Source organism: Aplidium turbinatum, chromosome 8 (genome assembly GCF_918807975.1).
Source record: "Aplidium turbinatum chromosome 8, kaAplTurb1.1, whole genome shotgun sequence".
Classification (NCBI taxonomy): domain Eukaryota; kingdom Metazoa; phylum Chordata; class Ascidiacea; order Aplousobranchia; family Polyclinidae; genus Aplidium; species Aplidium turbinatum.
In genome coordinates, this window is record NC_137479.1 from 17,186,367 (window position 1) to 17,205,962 (window position 19,596).

The 19,596-nt window shown below is 36.4% G+C and overlaps 1 protein-coding gene across 1 annotated transcript; it reads right to left on the reverse strand.

Annotated features, from left to right (window-relative positions):
• Positions 1–3,596: 3,596 nt before the first annotated feature.
• Positions 3,597–11,730, reverse strand: LOC145775581 (dynein regulatory complex subunit 3-like). The gene is made up of 11 exons (XM_082586888.1): positions 11,542–11,730; positions 9,890–10,006; positions 8,763–8,929; positions 8,116–8,262; positions 7,626–7,745; positions 7,112–7,222; positions 6,309–6,485; positions 5,742–5,792; positions 5,060–5,211; positions 4,342–4,465; positions 3,597–4,052 (listed from the first exon to the last, which is right to left on the reverse strand). Exons 1-11 carry the CDS (start codon positions 11,699–11,701, stop codon positions 3,783–3,785), a joined length of 1,596 nt encoding a protein of 531 aa, XP_082443014.1. The 5' UTR covers positions 11,702–11,730; the 3' UTR covers positions 3,597–3,782.
• Positions 11,731–19,596: the final 7,866 nt, after the last annotated feature.

Consider the following 19,596-nt stretch of genomic DNA (forward strand, 5'->3'; position numbering starts at 1 on the left):
GCTACTTTTGCATTATCAACAAAAAAACAAAACGTCCTGTCTGAAAGTGCCGCCCCCTCCCCCCTAGCTACGCCACTCGGTCTAGGTGGTACTTTTGGACCCGGGCCCGGAATATTTAGGGGGCTTGAATTTAAAAGATTCCCCACGACTTACAACATTATGATCAATATCTTAATATAATCAGATCTAAAGGAATTGCCATCAGAGGCTAATAAAGCCACTTCAGCGGTCAGATGGTAAAGTTCCAGGCCCCCTTCTGGGTATAGTGATTTCCCTAACCACGATTTTTTTTGTCAAAACCATGAAATTTTTCTTCACCCACTTTTTAATTCTGAATATATATATTTTTTGGTGGTAATCACTTCTAGCTACTTGCGCATACTTTACAAAGAATTAATTTCAGTCGAAAACTCCAACAACTTTAAACATATAGCCTACTGACGAAGATCGTGATTGAGAGCAAGGATTTTGCGGTTTACGGAGAAATCCCTAATGCGTAATTGCGCAGTTGGGGAAATTTGTGGATACAACAAATTTTTAAGAATATAATAATATGTAGGCTATATAGCCTATATGATATTCCTCTTAATTTTCTACTTTGAACGGCATGTGTCATCCTCATTCAGCACATCAATAAAAGTTTGTAGGCTACACAACCTTTATATTCATAACATTGTCGATGAAGGGGGCCCGAGAATAAATTGGTACCGGGCCCGAGAAATCCTGTCAACGGCCCTGGGGGGGCTTCAAAAGTCGGGGGGGGGCGGGGCAACTGCCCCCTCTGCCCCCCCCCCCCTAAATCCGGGCCTGGTTGTATTCGTAAAAAAAGCACAGGGCATACTGTCAGATTTGCTAAAATGATAAATAATAAATAACTTGCAAAACACTAATCTTTATTCTACCATAACATGAAATATCAACATCAAAATTGGACGAGAGGTGCAAAATTATTTATTTTTGGAAAACCAGAGAGCATACTAAAGTTGCTCGAAAAAGCAGAGAGTATAACTTATACTGCGTACATACCGCCGTATACCCTCGAATAGGCTATAGCACTGAGTAAGCCTATGTCAATTCGCCCCCCCAATCACAGATGCCGTAACCACAAAGGCGTACGATAGTTTCTTTGTGCTCACTGCTCACTCAATTTTATATAAGTTAATGTCTTTCAAGATGAGAAAAAAATTTGCAATTGCACAGCAGTGATTTTAAGCCATAGGCTAGGCTAACCATTATAGGCCTATAGCGGCTCTGGGCAAACCATCAAAATAGGCCAGGCCTACCTCAAATTAGGCCTAGTTTAAAAGAAAAAAAGTTCTTTAGATAGACAACAAACTTGCAAGATCATTGAAAGAAACAGTAGAAGAATGAAATCTTAACTTTCAACAGTCAATAGGCTATGGCCTACAAAAGCAGCGTTCTATCACATTGAGTCTCGATGTCAATGGACCCTATAAAGCAGCATCAGTAAGATCGAAAACCCCTCAAAACTTCTTTTGTAGCGTGTGCAAAATGAGCTAGAGCGCTGGCGTGGTGGAAGACGATTTCAAGACAGACTGGCTTTCTGGTAGGCCTACACTTTTTACTGGGTTAATTCCGTTTTTAATTTATTTAAACCCTTGATAGGCCTTAATAGGTTATGCTTCCGGTAAGTCCATATTTTATCCCCTGTGATGATTGAACAAAAAGTTTTCTATATTAATTTTAAGTGGGAGCAATTTTTTAGACCCAAACCCGCAGAAAGATCAATCAATCAATCATTTTATTTTCGTCATTAACGCGTCCGGGACGAAAAAGATACTAACTACAAAAATCGATATAAACCTACCAGCACGTTAACGAACGGGAAAAGGTGGCAAAACCTTGAAAGGTTTAAAACGTGCCTGAATGAAAAATTATGTAGTAGGCTATATATCAGTAGTTAGCACGGCCACAAAACCAAAAAAAAAAAATAGCAAAAAATAAAACAAAAACAGAGAAGCACACATGTAGTAATGAATGACAGCCTAATGAAAAGTGGTGTGGATTGAATTTGCCTGGATTGAATTGGTGAGAATTGAATTTTTGGGCTATGCAGAATTGAATCTGAACTGACTGAAATGCTCATCTTTCATTTTTCCTGATTAGTCTTTTAACCGCATCGAATTTTTTGGAAAACTTTTTGAGGTTGTCGGTCTTTCACTAGCCTACACACATCGTCTTCTCTCTACCATCTTGGAAATATTTCCATCCATTTGTAAACACAACTTTTCCTTAGAGCGTCATTTCCGTAAATGATTTGCAATGCCTGGATGATCTCCATTCTTTAACAACCAAGTTTACCAAAAATTTGATGCTGGCTCTTAGCCTACCTCAGAATTCAGACTTTTCAATTTTTCTAGCCCAATTTTCATTGCGAATTGTAGGCCTACTGCAATTCGCTACTATCACAGCGAACTCACAGTAGCAGGCTGAAATAGGTCGTTAATATCTACATTGTGAAGTAAGCGAATAAGGATTGGTTGTAGGCCTATTTGTAATCATTAAATAACCAAACGCATGCTCTATCTGGCTAAGATATTCAAACCTGTTTATGAGTTTTAATCCTGTTTGCGCATGGAATATTGAGCACATTTTGAAAACATTTATAATGCCATCAGTGGCGTACGCAGGATTTTCTCAAAGGGGGGGGGGGGGGGCATTGACAGTAGCGTAGCCAGGAATTTTGAAAGGGGGGTTGACGACCGGCGGGCAAAGCCCGAAATTTTTGAAAAATTACTTTGAATGTGGTGCATTCTGAGAGCATTTTCAACAAAAATGTCAGTATAAATATTCCTGTAAAATGGTGCTGTCAGGTGGCATAGCAAAAGGATAAGATCATGTTTTCTTCGGCATTTTTCGGAAATAGCCTAAAGCTAAGTCTCTATGTTTTCTTGTTGCTAATTCCTGGCTGAGATGTTTGAATGTTTGGTATTGGCAAAACTCGCTCTTTTAATGCAGTTTTGCTTAAAATTAGGCAAGTTGTTTTTAGACTGAAAGCATCATTTCCAAGCATAAAGAGACTGAAAGCATCATTCTCAATATCGTGACATCACACGCGTGCCAAAGGGGGGTTGTAACCCTCAAACCCACCCTGGCTACGCCACTGGCCATTGATATCCCAGACGTCTTCATGATATCCCAGTATGGTTTTAGTTTAGACTTTATCCATTTCTTTCTCACTATAATAGGCTTACAGAACACTATGCTACATTGGCATAGGCTACCTGGGGTGGGGTAGGTGGATTGGGCTATGTACTGTATTTCGTATTGGCTTAGTCTATAGACCAACATTGTTAATTGCTTTGACAGTGCAATCCAAAACATACTAAATGCTTTAATCTACGTCGTTAACTACTAAAACATTTTTAAGGGGGGGGGGGGGCATGGCCCAATGCCCCCCCTCTGCGTACGCTAGTGAATGCCATTCAAATAGGTTTATTGAACTTGCATCATCACGAACTCTCAAAATCATAACCACAAAAAAACGGGATAATTTACCTCAGTGTTTCGACCACTGCCCTCATGCCTAAGGCCCTTGTCATGCTACATCGCCTACGCATAGGCTAACAAGCACGTGCATTTACTGAACTGTAATCTTTATATAAAAAAATTTGCAAATCTACCAAAAATATCATGCAACAGTCGTATGAACAACAGAAATTAATTTGTTGGAAAACAAAATCCTTCATTTGAATAAACGTTACCAAACAATCAACCAACGTGGGGCGCGGGATGTGATGAAGAAGAAAATAATTTTGTAATCAAGCTACTGCGGCACCAGCAGCCAAGTCCATTGCGTCTATGACGTCAAAATGACCAATGTCATCACTGAGGTGGTTTATAAAGTTCGATATTTCAATCACGCGATGTCGATTTCGCGAACATTCTTCCTTTTGAATCTTCTGCATCAATCCAGATATCCAACCGGAGGATCGCGTAACTAATTCGTCTTCTCGATTGTCTATTTTAAGAAGATGTACATCATGAGAAGCTCCGATGGCGTTTACGATAGTGTCTTTGTCGACAAAAAGCTGGAAAACATTGTTCAATCAATAATGGTGCAGCACCATGCAACATCAGGATTGGAAATTGTTATGATATAAAAATAACTGCGCCACAACAAATAACCCGTTCTTCATAATGAAAATTAGCAGTTGATCTTAAGTACTTAGGAATATAAATTGCTACAAAGTTATGTATTATGACACCAAATATAGGCTACTATTGTCAGTGGCTTTTTGTATTATTTTCCTAATAGCTAAAAATATAATAATGAGCTGAACTATCTTGTTGAAAATCGATCAGTTGATTGTAGCCTACCATCCTCAAGTCCTCTGGTAGTTCTTCTTCCAACTCGTTTTTAACAACTTTCTCAAGCACAAGCATGGAACTTTCCAACAACTTTTCGTTGTGACCATTTTCCAGATCCCGGAGTTGAGTAATGCTGGATGTTGTGCAGTTAAGAAAGAAATCAGTTTGTCATTCAAAGATGCAGCTTTATAGCTCGCATTTCTCCTTCAGGAGATAAAGTTATCCACCACCATCAGATAATCTACGTAATTGGGTCTAAACTTTTGTATGGGGTTGGTGCTTTAAGAGTTGTATAGGGTGACACACAAAAAGTTGCAATAACCACACATTCGACCACAGACATATCATCATAATCATCATCCACTTTGCTTCAAAGAAGCCTGGTCTTTATCCTAAAACATCAGGGTCGACCAGTTGTTTGCAGCGACTTAACTGGTTGACCCTGATGTTTCAGGATGAAGACCAGGCCAAAAGACCAGACCAGGATGATAACGAAGAGAGATGAAGAAGATGGATGATGATGATGAGGGATGAAGACCAGACTAAGAGAATTAAATGCAATAAGAGACCCTACACTAAAGTACTTTGCAGCATAAATCCAAAAGTACTTATTTGAGTTCGAACAAGTAAAAGTTTGGTCAATCTGAACAGTGGAAATAAAACCTTACTCTTGTTGTTAGGAATAAAATACATGTGGTTTGTTTGTAAAATTATGTATGAAGGATACAGTCCTTGCACGTGTTCCACAAACTGTGACATCATGTCTGTCAGGTTGCGCTCAAATTCTTTTATTGTTTCTTCCAGTTGGTCAACAAGGTGCATCTCTAAGCCCATGATGGCATCCCAAAGGTTCTTCACTTCTGTTCGGTATTCCTCGGTCTGCGCAAATATTGACAAAAATCTATGTTTTTTTATCAGTTCTCCGTTTCGGAAGTCCCACAACGTACAAATTATAGCAGTAGGCCTATGTACTATGCATGCAAAAAACTTTTATACCGTAACTGGACACTTAAAAAGATTATTTTTCGTGACGATTGTTCACGATAATACAAATGATTCATTCTGTCTAGCTGAGTAAAAAAAGCATTTAAAAGTTACCACCAAAAATAAACAAAAAGAGTAGAACCCAAGAATTTCTCTCTGATTCTTAAAAACTAAAAACAAAAAGCATGAACCAAATGAAATTCTTCCCAAAGAGCAAATCATTCACACAAATATGGTTTTTGTACAGTATTTGTGGCCTACGTATTCTTGTCAAAAAATTTACAAAAATAAATAGTATAATAAAAGCATACAATATTAATGCAACAAAATGAAAAGTAAAAAAAGCTTCAAAAAGCTAACATGTATTGCGATATTGTCTGAAAATGATTAAATTTCTTCCACAATATAATCTTTAATCGTTGTACCTTGCTTTCTTGCAAGTTGGTGTCACTGCTGATGACGATCTCCGTGAAGAGCTGAAAGGAAAACATTCGATAGTATCAGCACATTCACAGCAGATAGATTACCTGATGATCATGTTAGAACATGTATGACTTGTTCATGATAGAGATACATGAAAATAAGTCTTTGGCAACTTCACGTATTTTGTTGAGAATTTGCTTGTGCAAAACACTTAATTTTCATACAGCAAACTTTTGCGAATTTAAACGTATAAAAGTTGAGTTTTCTAGGAGTGCAAGAAAAATTGATAAAGACTGAGTCAAGAGAGAAATGTTTCATAAAGTGGATAGGGAAGAAAGAGAACAAGCTGCCAATTTGTGTTTGTCATGGTGAGTTCAAGACGGTTGACGTGGAAAAATCATCTTGGAAAGACTGAACCAACCGACGAGGAGAAAAACGATCAACTAGTGGGTGGAGGTTGTGGGAGAATTATTATTGAGGCCAAATAATAATTGAATGACCACCAATGTAGCCTATTACTTCGTTGGAATCGCAAAGAAATTCAAAATTTTAAATATCAATCTACTAACTTTCTTCCTGTACTCTTCGAAATCGTCAATCAGTTTCGTCGCCGCGTCTTTGTTCTTCTGCTTTGTCTCGTCTTTACAAAGTTGAAATTCGCTGACTTCGTTAATCCGTTTTTCGTGTTCCTTGAGCCCATACTCGAAGATCTGATGGCAAACAGCCACAAATTTCTCTCGGAAAACCTGATCAACATAAACAACAACTCAGTGACTTCTGACCCACAAAAACAGTCAGTAGTAAACATAAAAATTAGTTTCATGTTATTATCATTACAATTTCTTAATAGACAAAGAATTGTCTATAGTAAACACACAAAAACAAAACAATATTTAGTCAAGATAAAGAGCGTGCTTCATTGATTTTAAATAACACATTAGCATACTTGCAACATAGGCCTACTAGTACAGCACCTCATTGAAAGTTCGTTTTATCGCGCTTAGTATTTTGTGATGCACAACGTGTTTAAGTCAACTTTTCTAAATAAAATGATACAGCTTCAATTCAAAAAGTAGGCTGCATTATTCTCCTTGCCATATTTCTTCCGTTTTTCGTGCCAGTTACAGCTAAACTGTAAATGTTTTGAGCTTTTTTCAACAGAAAACACCTATTTCAATAACATGATACGCTGTTCTGGTGAAAAATAAGTTACCCTACAACAAGCCATTTGACTATTCAAGCTAACTAAATAAATCAAGTGAAAATCCACAATCCACATGTATTTCGATGCTTCGTCAATCAAATAAAACTAATTTCTTCTGACCCGCAGAAAAAGTCAGTCGAGTCTGACAATATTATTAAAGGCTGAAACCTTCAACATATCTTGAATGCCTGGGAGGGCCATCATTTTATTGCCCTCAGGATCTTCCTTGTACATCGCATCGAACAGATCAGGACCGTCCAGGTGCTCAACGTATGCTTCCTGAAAGTAAAAACGATATCAAAAATCTTTACGCTTACGAAGCAGCATGATAGCGTGCACTTCAACTGATATCTTGCCACAAATAAACAATTTTCAACCGCGTGATGAACTTGCAAAGCGATTCTAGCTGCCATCTTAAAGATAAATAAGATATTTCCTCAGAACAACCAGTCAGTTATGCCACAAAGCAAACAAATAAGCTTCTACCTGTATTCTGCAGTAACTATTAACCTGTAATCCTTTTTACATCTCACAATCTATTTAATAAAAACAAGACAGGTACAACCTGATCTTAAAAGTAAAAAAAATGATGCGAGTAGCCACTTTATTCATATATTCCTATGTTATGTAATACAAATATTGCAGATGTTTTCTTTGCGTTTTTATTTGAGTTATATCATACCTTGTGCTTTAATAATTCCTCTTGTTTCCTCTTATCCTCATCCAAAGCGTTTTGAGCTTGCTTCTCATTGTGCATCAGTTCTCCGAGTTTGTTCTCATAAAGAGCATGCGCTTTTTGTCTCTGCGTAAATATTAGCCGATGTCAGAGTGAGAGCAGACGCTTGAGCTGAGTAGCCTTCTTGTAAAATTCAAAGTGCATGACAGTGAAAATATGACAAAGCAATAAGTGCTGCAGAAACACTGGTCGGACTAGCCTTCTTGTTAAGCTATTGGTAACAAACAACCTGTGTTTGGCTCGTGACACTTAGATCACAGTATTCCCAGCTGCCTAATTTTCACACTTGATCATTTTATATTGGACACAAAAATCACAGGCTCCTATAATTTCACAGCATATCATTCATGTTTCAAAGTAGGCCTCATTTTTTCAATGATACTAATTTCGTACCATTTCTTTTCGTGGGAGAATCTTTTACTATGGAAAAACTCACCGTATCCTCGTCGATCAATCGAAAGTCAAGATATACAAGGTTGGGAAGGTAGGCGATTGTGAAGAGTTTGTAACCAGTGTCGTTACATACTGGGTTGCCAGTCATGTTCATGGTGCGCAGGTTGGAAAATCTTCGCAAGTAAATGAGCTGAAAATTAAATAGATTTTAAATATTTACGTGGCATTGCTGTATTTGACCAGTCAAAAGCAGAAGTTTTTGTATATGATTGGAGTTAATTTATCAGTTTAAAAATCACTTAAACAAAGGTTGCTTTAAAAAAGAAGTAGTTATGCAATATGCAAAAACGTGTCGGAATAAAGCAGTACAACAATTTAGACTACAATGGCTCAAAAAGCGAGTTTTGAAACATTCCATATTTTTAAAGCAGGTTGTTGCATTAAGCTGGTTCACTTCAAAGTAAAGCTACCTATAAAATTGAACCAGCCATATAAACTATTGGAATAATTAATATCATACATTTCAAACCGCAAAAGGGTAAAAATAAACAGTTTCGCACTTTTTAGAACTGATGATGTAAAGATAGTGGATAACAACAAGATTTGTTGAAAAATCTTATTGTTCACTAAAAGTGAATAATAGAAACATTAATAAAAATTATTCTTTTGCTGTGTGAATTCATGGCTTACGTTTTCAAGTTGGTCAATTTTGTTGTTTCCGATTGATAAGACGTGAAGTTGGGGTATGCTTTCCATGTTTTCCAGACGTGTGATTCTGTTGTTGAATAAAGTTAAATCTTCCAACTGTGTAAGCTTTTCCAGACCTTCAATTATTTCAATATTATTGAAGGAAAGATCTGCAACAATCAAAGCAGCATCACAACAATCTGGAAATTTCTTGAATAACTTTATAATATATTTTTGTGCTACAGCCTACAATACATGATAATTATCTACAAGAGAAATGCTAAAAGCTCAGTTGGTTAAGTGCTAGACTTTGTGCATGAAGAAAGCTCAATATCAAGTGGCGCTGGTTTAACTCTCGAGGTGTGCACTTGACCAACGCATTTCCCGGACTGCTCTTCATTCAGAAGCAAATCGGCACCTAATGGATGAAAGAACTCACAGACACAACACTTCAACAACAAACAAATAAAATAATTTACAGGTAACCACATTTCGACACCTTAATCTGTCAATCACGGTAACCGCCTGGGTCAGTGGTTCAAAGCCTTCACAAGTACCGGTATGCATAATCGCCGGGATTAACCTATCAGAGGCTTTCTCAGTCTGAATATAAAGATTCAAAACCAACCAACAACAGCTGAAAAGCAGCAGCAGCAGTAAAATTTATTCATCTTATGTGAAGACTCAAACATTGTAGCCTAGGCTACTTCAAGAACCTTGTCAGACCAGGCTATAACAAGGTTCACAAATTTTTATTAAAAACGCTACATATGAACTTTAAGATCACAGATCGAAAAACATCAGCTTCAACGATGAGACAACAACTATAGGCTGCATCTGGATCAATGAACTGGAATTTTGTTTACCACAATTTTGTTTTATATCTACAGTACCAAAAACTTTTTCAGAAAGTGTCCATCTCTTGCACAATCTGATAAAAATTTAACAGTAAGAAAAATTAAAGAATGAATGAACAAAGTTTGTTTTATTGCAGTCTTTGAAAAAAAAACTTATATGAATATATTATATTATGAATTTGATAAATACCTCTGACTATATTTCTCGTTAAATGAAAAGTTAACTTTAGTTCCACTCACAAAAGTGCAACCTACACGTTACTAGCTACTTACCAAGCCATTTTAAATTCACCAAGGCATCCAGTCCCTCGATCTTTTCAATAATGTTATTGTCCAGTTGTAATTTCGTTAACTTTATAAATTGCCATAGATTGTCAATTTTTAAAATATCTGAAAAATTATATTTCGACTTAAGCGCTTTGTTTAATCGTTGAAGTGCATTAAAAATGCACATTGCACAAATATGATTTCAGTTTTAAAGTACAGTGATAATATGTTCAGAGGTGTGATGTTTATGTGATTAGAATCTCAAAATTTAAAAGGCCATAAACTGAGTAACGTAATTCAACAATGTATGAACTGCAAGGTCTCCTTTATGTTCATGTAGAGCAGGGGTGACAAACCTTTTTGCGATCGCGGGCCACTTTGTCAATTACACATGAGATATTGGGCCACACAACTTTTTAACAGTAACCTACTATGAAATGTTTTAGAAGCGACTCAAGATATTATTCATGAAAAGTAACAAACGGCAGATGAAAGTAATAAAACCCACACAGTTGAAATTATCTTACGCAGAATCGAAACATACAACAGTAAAAATAAAAATAAATCAACTTGAGCAAAAAGGATAGAGCAACGGGTCTGCTACTATTCGGTGAGTCCGATTCGGTGAGTCCGATTCGATGAGTTCCTAACCTCTAACCTGAACCTCTAACCCTAAAACGGCAATGATAATTAGGCTACGGTACCCGATAATTTAAAAAAAAAATTGAAAAAAATCACTGAATAGGGATCGGACTCACCGAATCGGATTCACCGAAACGGGCCATTCCGAGAGCAGCAGTACTTGCACTGAAGACAGTTTAATTTTTTAAGTTTAATTTTCCAGTTTAAGCGTTTGCTTTCTTCTATTTTTTGGCTCTATTCTTTTTGCTCAAGTTGACGAAATGTTTCGACCATTATGCTCCGAAACAACAAATCAGTTAATGAAATTTCTTTTTCAAACAACAAACAAAAGCCCATGTTAATCATACAGCTGAAGCTATCTAATGCAGCATTGAAGCATAAAATATTAAAAAATAACATTGAAGCATTGAATTTTGTTGCTTAGTGGGATTTTTGGAAAGTTTTTTGCTTGACTAAGCGTTCAATATTAGGTCGAACAGACGATGTGGCAACTCTCAACTGCACACTAAGATTTTCATCTGTCAGCCTCGACCTGTAACGACCTGTAGCAAAGGAAAGGTGCACCAGTGAAGGCATAGAACAGCTTTGAGATGTCTTTTGTCTTTAATGCATGTGCGATTGTCAAATTGTTTTGCGGGCCACACAAAATTCTTTGACGGGCCACATGCAGCCCGCGGGCGCGGGCTGCAGGTTCGTCACCTCTGATGTAGAGAATAAGCTACCATCTTTGAGTTTGACCTTAATCTAAACCAAATTGCATGAAAAATAGGTTCTTATAAAAAACTGCAGTGATTAAACTGATTACATAATGCTCATCATAATTGAATATTTTAATGACACTATAGGTATTAGGTATGGTTTACAGCTAAGTGTCATAACCACGTTCCTTTGCAGATATACCGTAAGCAAAAAACAAACAGTCATTGGCAAAGATTGAACTGAAAATAATTCTTCACAATCAAACTAAAACACTGCTAATTTAATTAAACAAGAAAGCACAAGAAATTTAAACTCACTTCTGAAGTCCAACCTCAGTGCTAATACATCACAGTATTCTACCCCTTCCTGTTTTGCTATTCGGCCAGCTTCTTCTTTAGGCCCTTGCTCTTCAACAGCTCTTCGAAGCATGTCATCATCAACAACAGCTGGCTCAACGGTGTCATACAGTCTACTCATTGTGAAAGTTTTATATTAAAAAACCTAAAAAAATCTGCAAGATGTTTAAAACAAATTAAACAACTTCAAAAATAAAGCTCTGTTTCATAAAAGTTGTTCGCTGGATAGGCTACAGTAATGCAAAAGCACTTGATTGAATGAACAATGAACATACAATCATATTCATACCAAAGAGCTGTACGCAATAGGCTATGTGTTTTATTAAACACAAACGTTTTACCACCCAAACCATAAAAAATTATTATAAAACCAGTTGAATTTAAAAATAAATTGAAAAATTAACTATGCAATTAACATGATCCACCTGTATTTGATAACAATGAGGTTTATTTATTGTAATGTTCACACTGTACAGTACTTCTAGGTTGCCTACATCAAGAGTACATTCTACACAAACAGCAGGAGGTCCTATTTTCACAGCTTTACAAAAAGCAATATTAACCACAGAGACAAGTGTACCCTGGCTTCTGCCTGGTGGTTGATGATTTAGAATTTTAGATCATATTAGGAAGATAAGAAAGACAATCTTAGCGTCCGCCTTCAAGTAATGCATTAAGTTTTTTTTCTAAAACATAGCTATGTACTTGTTTTAGATGAGCACTCAACTAATGTTTTTTGAGCATCATGACAGTAACATGTCAACAAATAAAACTTTGTACATTTTTGCTACTGCAGTAAAGTGAAATTTAGACATTATTAATTAAAATGTATTTTATTGAAATTTATTAATTAACTGTAAGTTTTCAAAAAATCTCAGTCTAAAAAATATGAAAAAGTTGTCAAATTTTTAGTAGTTCAATTGATGTTATGTACATACAGTCATACACCATGTTAGCCCCGTTAGCTCAGTTAAGGACCCGACTTTATACACAAAATAACTTCAAGATCAATGAGGCACTGTTTCGACTGTCAGGTGTGCACTTGAACAATGCATTTCGGAACTGCACCCCATTTAGTGGAACTTAATAGATGGAACAAGCCACAGACACAATACTTCAACAACAAGAGGTAACTTTATTCTGTCAATCTCAGTAATCGACCTTGCCTTAGCGGATCAAAGCCTCTACAAGTATGTAAAACTGCCAGTTCTAGACTCTTCAAAAAAGCTTTCTCACTTCTCAGTCCAATATTAAAGACTGTCACCAACAATCAAATGGTATAATAATATTCATCTTCAATTCAAACCAGCAATTTAAATATTCAAGCTGTGTGGAAACAACCATAAAATCAGGTTTCAGACAAACACTTTTAATAGAGTGTTGGTATGTGCTAAAACAGAAATACAGCAATGAGTTCTACAGTATGTAGATACGCTGGCAATATTTTTGAGGTATCACATTTTGTTATGCCGGCAAAGATTTTTTATGTATGATGTACCGTATAATTTTTCAAAAGCTATTACTTTCATAACTTGTTGGTTGATAGTTCAACAGCATAAAATTAATTTAGTTTACATGGCATATTCAACAATGTTTAAAACTATTTATATGCACTTGTAATGATATAAACACTCTTTCAGAAACTACAAAGATAAATTTCCTAACAAACTACAAAAAGAAAACTTACAATAAGAAAACTCAAGTTTTATAAGCAGGTTAAGCATAATGATTATATGTCAATTTTGTCAAGTATCTCCTTTAGATAAATTTTACTAATATTGTTGATCGTGCAGTGTCTAAAACCAAATCAAAGCAGTGTAAGGAAACATAAGGAAAACCATGCTACAAACAAAGCTAACATATCGCTCACCTAGAACCGAACTATGTTATGTCCATTTTTCAAGTTTTGAGAAAAACAGGAAAATAGATTTTGAATTGGGTTTTTGTAAATTATCTCCGGATATATGTGCAATATTTTATACCAGTGTGACTAGTAATATCTTGCTGGTTGTTGGGCATCATCTATGATACTTTTTAACCACTAGGGTGAGCAATATAGTGTTTTTTTAAGCATTGGAAGGACTTAACATTGTTTGATTTTGAAAATTCCAACTGGTAATTTCATAACATAACAGACATAGCATACTTATAAAATCGATTGAAGTATTGTAACCACTGTTTTTACATTGAAACAATTTTAGATGGAGCTATAAATTGAGATAGAAGCATCCAGGTAGCATTTGTAAACTTTTTTACAGTGTAGAACCATGATTTCCTGTTTTGGTACTACACAATCTTTTCACTTATGTGATATTATGTTCAATTGTTTCTTTGCCATACTCTTACACATCTTCTGCAATAGTGCTATAAAATCTGCCAGGTCTTCTTTGGACTTTTGATACATGGCCTCCTCAAATGACCTAGCTAGTAAATCGCTGAAAGGTTTATTGCTCAATGCAGCAATCGCGTTTGTTAGATAGAAACATAACTAAGATTTCTGAATATCTAATTTAGCTGCCTAATCACCAACTTTTATCAGACTTTGAAATAATCTCCAACAGCTCAACTAAATTAACATCTGGACATTAAAAAAAACATCCCAATCATAATACTGTAATTTATTAAACAATACTGTATTTACCGGTACTAAATTAGTTGATCTGACAACCTTAATCATTGTCACAAACCAGTGATGCATTCATGAAACTAGAATTCAAGGAATGGTTAAATAAAATCTCTATACTAATTTCTAACAGTATCTACAGAATGAACAAACAACATAATGAAATTACAAAGAAAGATAATAACTCTGCAACCTAATTATCAGCAAAATTGATATTTAGGATCTCAGAATTCTCAACAGTTCTTTTGAGTACCGTAGTCAAGATAAGTCCAGCTGAAACAAAAGCAAAACTGACATTGGTGTTCACTGTTCAGCCACTTCTGGAATGTCTGCATGAAAGTGGTGGTGGTGGTGTGGAGGAATGAGGTTTTTTTCCATAACTTCATCAAACCGGCTTTTTTTTCCGTTTTCACTACCAGCTGTGATTTGTAACGTTTGGGTAGTTCCATAACTAACGACAATGAAAATTCAGTTGCAAGTCGTCTGCTGCTCTGTCGACTTGGTTTTATGAAGTCTATCTCACTGAAAGACGGCTCTGAATATTTGTATTTGAAGTATAGCTTAACTAGATTTACCTAGCAAAACTTTAATTGCATAATCTTGGTTCACAGTAATTTTTCACCATCAGAATCAGTGAGCAAGTCTTTTAGGCGCAGACAGTTAGGCATTGGTCAAATAGACGCGCACGCTGTGGCGTCAGGATATTTAGGTGCGGAGCACTGTGGCGCCTGTTCATTTACATATTATTCTTAGTAAAGTCTGCAGATTGTATCAGCTTGGCAGATAGGGCAATGCTTTTCACAAAAAATGTTATATTGAAAAGAAAAATATATTGTTTTGTTAATGCGCGTGCATTTATTTGTGGTTAGTCATGGCTTCAGTGAGTGAAGCTGCTTTATCTGGCAATGCTTAAGTAAAAAATATACCGTAGGCTATATTCAAGCGGGTGGTAGGCTTGAGTGAAGAGTAACTTAGTTTTCCGTCAAAACCCGGACTAGGTTTTGCCAAAGCTGAGCTGATACAACCTGCAGACTTTACTAGGAATAGCACCTAAATGAACGGGCGCCACAGTGCTGTGCACCTAAATATCCTGACGCCACAGTGTGCACCTGCACACCTATTTGACCGGTGCTTAACTGTCAGCGCCTAAAAGACGTGGACCCCAGAATCAAAAGTTGAGTCTTGCATGATATGTGAGTATTGTGGTGAATCATTCATAAATTGTTTGAAGTCAACAACTTGGCTAAAATCAGTGATTGTCACTATGGTAGGAAATACTAGTGTCACTATGGTTTTAAATGACCCATAGCGACCAGCCTTACACAGCCTGTGTCATCTCTGAGTGACACAATGTCAAAACTGTGCTGAGAATTTACCATCAATACATAAACCGGAAGATCACCTTTTCACAACATGTATTATGTACAGCATTTTCAATCAGTCAAAAGTAGCAACTAGTTTAAGTCCAACATACTATGTTATGTCCAGACACAGTTAATAGGTTGACATTATGTTAAGGCCAGGTAAGGACATAGCACAGTTTAGTTTAAAAATTTTAAAATTTCTGCAGGACTTAACATAGGGTAAAAGCTAAACTAATTGACACAAGAGAAATCTGAGCATGCCATCAGATAGAGCTATGTCCAAAACCCAAGAAAAGTTGAAAAAGTGATTTTTGCAAAAAATGGACATAACATAGTTCGGTTCTAGGTGAGCGATATAGAACTTTATCATGACCATGATTGAGAACTTCCACTCTCAGTTCAAATGTTACTTGCTTAATCTTGCATATAGATAAGCAATAGAAAGTTCATCTTTCAGAAAGTTTTCGACAATATTCAAACGTCGAAAAAGTTCGGTATTTAATTTGTTGCATAGCTTTGTGTTTCTGTTCTTTTGTTTTCTTATCGAGCAAAACTGGAAGACACCATATTATTCAAGTTTCAGCTTTGTTTGGGATTAATGCATATCCAGTGGCGTACGCAAGATTTTCTCAAGAGGGGGCCATTGACAGTAGCATAGCCAGGAATTTTGAAAGGGGGGGGGGGGGTTTGATGACTGGCGGGCGAAGCTCAACAGCGTTTTTGCCTAAGACGACACCCAGCGGCGGGGGTCTGGGGGGCCTCGCCCAGAAAATTTTGAAAAATTACTTTGAATGTGGTGCATTCTGAGAGCATTTTCAACAAAAATGTGGGTATGAATATTCCTGTAAAATGGTGCTGTCAGGTGGCATAGCAAAAAGATAAGATCATGTTTTCTTCGGCATTTTTTGGAAATAAAGCTAAGTCTCTATGTTTTCTTGTTGCTAATTCCTGGCTGAGATGTTCGAATGTTTGGTATTGGCAAAACTCGCTCTTTTAATGGAGTTTTGTTTAAAATTAGACAATTTTTTTTTAGACTGAAAGCATCATTCCCAAGCATAAAGAGACTGAAAGCATCATTCTCAATATCGTAACATCACACGCGTGCCAAAGGGGGGTTGTAACCCTCAAACCCCCCTGGCTATGCCACTGGCCTTTGATGTCCCAGACGTCTTTATGATATCCCAGTATGGTTTTAGTTTAGACTTTATCCATTTCTTTCTCACTATAATAGGCTTACAGAACACTATGCTACATTGGCATAGGCTACTTGGGGTGGGGTAGGTGGATTGGGCTATGTACTGTATTTCGTATTGGCTTAGTCTATAAAACAACATTGTTAATTGCTTTGACAGTGCAATCCAAAACATATTAAATGCTTTAATCTACGTCGTTAACTACTAAAACATTTTTAAGGGGGGGGGGACATGGCCCAATGGCCCCCCTAAGTACGCTAGTGTGCATATCCATGTGTCTTCCAGTTTTATTCGATTGGGGCCTCAATAACTTTGCAGTTTACAAATTCCTACATTTCCTTAAATCTTAAATGTTATTATCATTACTTATATATTTGCATCAGACCAATAGGTCCATATTTACTGTTAAACATGTGAAAATAAAAAACAAACAATACAATACAAGTAATACCGGTTGATCACAAAAACACAGTTAACAGACAATGATGCTGTGGAGAATTGTCAATGAGCAGCTAAACTGTGAATGGCAGATTTTAAATACGACAATTTGACAAAAGTGTCAGAATTGCAGAGAGCATTCATGATTGTAACAACTTTTTCAAGACTGACATATCTCCATAACAATTTTTGAAGATTTGATTTGCAAAGTACTGACTTTGCAAATTTGCAAAGATTTGCATAACAGATTTGCAAACTACTGCAATTCTAACAAGAACAATTTTGCTGAGAAAAGATTTGTACTAACCCTTGAGTAGTTATATCAATCAATGGTTTATTTGCCAGAAAAAAGAACAGTAGGCTACATGATCAAAATATGCAAGTTGAATAGCCTATACACTGCAAAAGTAGCACAAGTTCCCATGCTGACAGGGAGACAACAAAACGACCATACCGTATGAATTAAACATTCATGCTCATGTCAAACCGTGATTTAACAAAAATTGTGCTGAACCACTCACATTTCAGCCAAACTGTGAACTATTGATCAAGAGAACCAATCCATTTGCATCTACTGTATCATATCAAATATCACAATTCATCCTCAGATATTTTCATAAATTTTTCTCATACGATGCAAGTTTTTATGACTCACTTTTTTTTTTGGCATATTGTTGTGCAACCGCACATAGTTCAAAAAACCTTAACATAATTGTAAAACCGTATCCAAAGGTAGCCTATAACAACACAGCTATGAGAAGGATGGTAGGATTTCAACATTCAATAAGCAACTGAGTTATCATAAAAAATACGCTCCACTATTTCAGATATTCTACCTACTTTACGTAGTTGGGAAGGAAAAAAAGTTTCTTAACATCAGCTAAGGGAGGAATGCATCACAAAAAGGTTGGAAACCACTGCACTGAAGAATTAATTTCACATACACCAACTGCAGTTTCAGTGAAATTGATCTGACGTGTCTGACAACTTTTGGGATCTAATTTGTGTTTTGTTTGATTTCTCTGTTTTTGTTTTGTTTTTTTATGTTATGTTCATATACAATCTTGAATCTTCTCATGTTTTGGCTTGCATTTACTAACCCCCACATTGCGATTGTAACCTTATTCAACGTTTCATTATTTTCTCTAAGTGTTTTCAGTATAATTTTCATTGGTAGTATTTTTTTGTAAAATACGGTACTGCCGCCGGGGTGGAAGCTGACTTGGTGACCTCATAAAGTCTTTCGCTTCCTTCCTCTCTCACTTCTATGTAATGTACCAATGTATTTGTCGTGATAATTTGAGAAAAAAATAAACCAGTGATTGATTGATTGCAGTGAGTGACTGTGCTTCATTCGTTGTCATGACATATCGCTTTTTCAAAGAAGTGTGTGGGGTCAAATTTTATTTTTTTTAAAAAGGGAACTTTTACTAACCAATCAAAATCTCAAAAAGGTTAACATGGTTATATTAAATAAATGTAAATATTCCCCATATATCTTATTTCAAATTAAGTACGTTCATGTGTGGGTTAAAATTCTCAAAAAAGTTTATATGCTCACTTGGAGAAGGTTGGGATACCAACTGACTGGAAAAGCATCTCTTTGGAAAATCTTGAGGTTAGTTTTGAATCTTTATCCTCGGACTGACAAAGCCTTAGGTTATTCCTGGTAGTTTGCATACTTGTAGAGGCTCTTGACGCAGGGCCGGTAACCGAGATTGGCAGAGTAAAATTTTCCGATTGTTGCAGTGTTCTTGCCGGGGAATTATTCCATTCACTAGGTGCCGCCGAATGGAGAGCTGTCTCTGAAATGCGTTGCTCAAGCGCACACCCCGAGAACCGCACCAGCGCCGCGTGATCTTAAGCCCAGCGCATAACCACTGAGCTAACGGGGCAGACTGAGCTAACGAGGTTATTGAAAACAATAGCCTATTTCACGACTCGTTGGTTGGTTTTGAATCTTTATTCTCGGACTGAAAGAACTTTTCATAGAGAAGTTCTTTTATTTGCATCAACAGCACATGTGGAAAAAACAATACAAGATTACAATGTGAACTAGGTTGTTTTAATGTTTGCTGACGATGATGGGAGTGGCAGAAGGACCGAACTGGTCATCAAGTCTGCCACACCCGTGTGGTGTCATAGCTTATTTGACATGGAACGGTGTCGGAGTTGAACACAAATATATATTGTATACATTACAAAATAAAAAACAATACACACACGAAATTTAACAGTACAATATAAAACAGGAATACAAGAAGCGATGCAGAAATACAAAATGGCATAGGCTATACATACAACACAGCATAGGATACTGGTAAGGAAAAAGCGAATATACAGTAATTAGCGAGATACGGTGAGAATAAGTAAAAACAGTTTGATGGCACTATATCAG

What these genes read in the sequence shown, in the direction of transcription:
- LOC145775581 (XM_082586888.1), bottom strand. Translation starts at nt 11,701, where the DNA reads ATGAGTAGACTGTATGACACCGTTGAGCCAGCTGTTGTTGATGATGAC. An exon ending in GGTGAATTTAAAATGGCTTG is followed by an intron (nt 8,930 to 9,889) that starts GTAAGTAGCTAG and finishes TGATTGTTGCAG; the next exon opens with ATCTTTCCTTCAATAATATT. An exon ending in GTGGAACACGTGCAAGGACT is followed by an intron (nt 4,466 to 5,059) that starts GTATCCTTCATA and finishes CACAACATCCAG; the next exon opens with CATTACTCAACTCCGGGATC.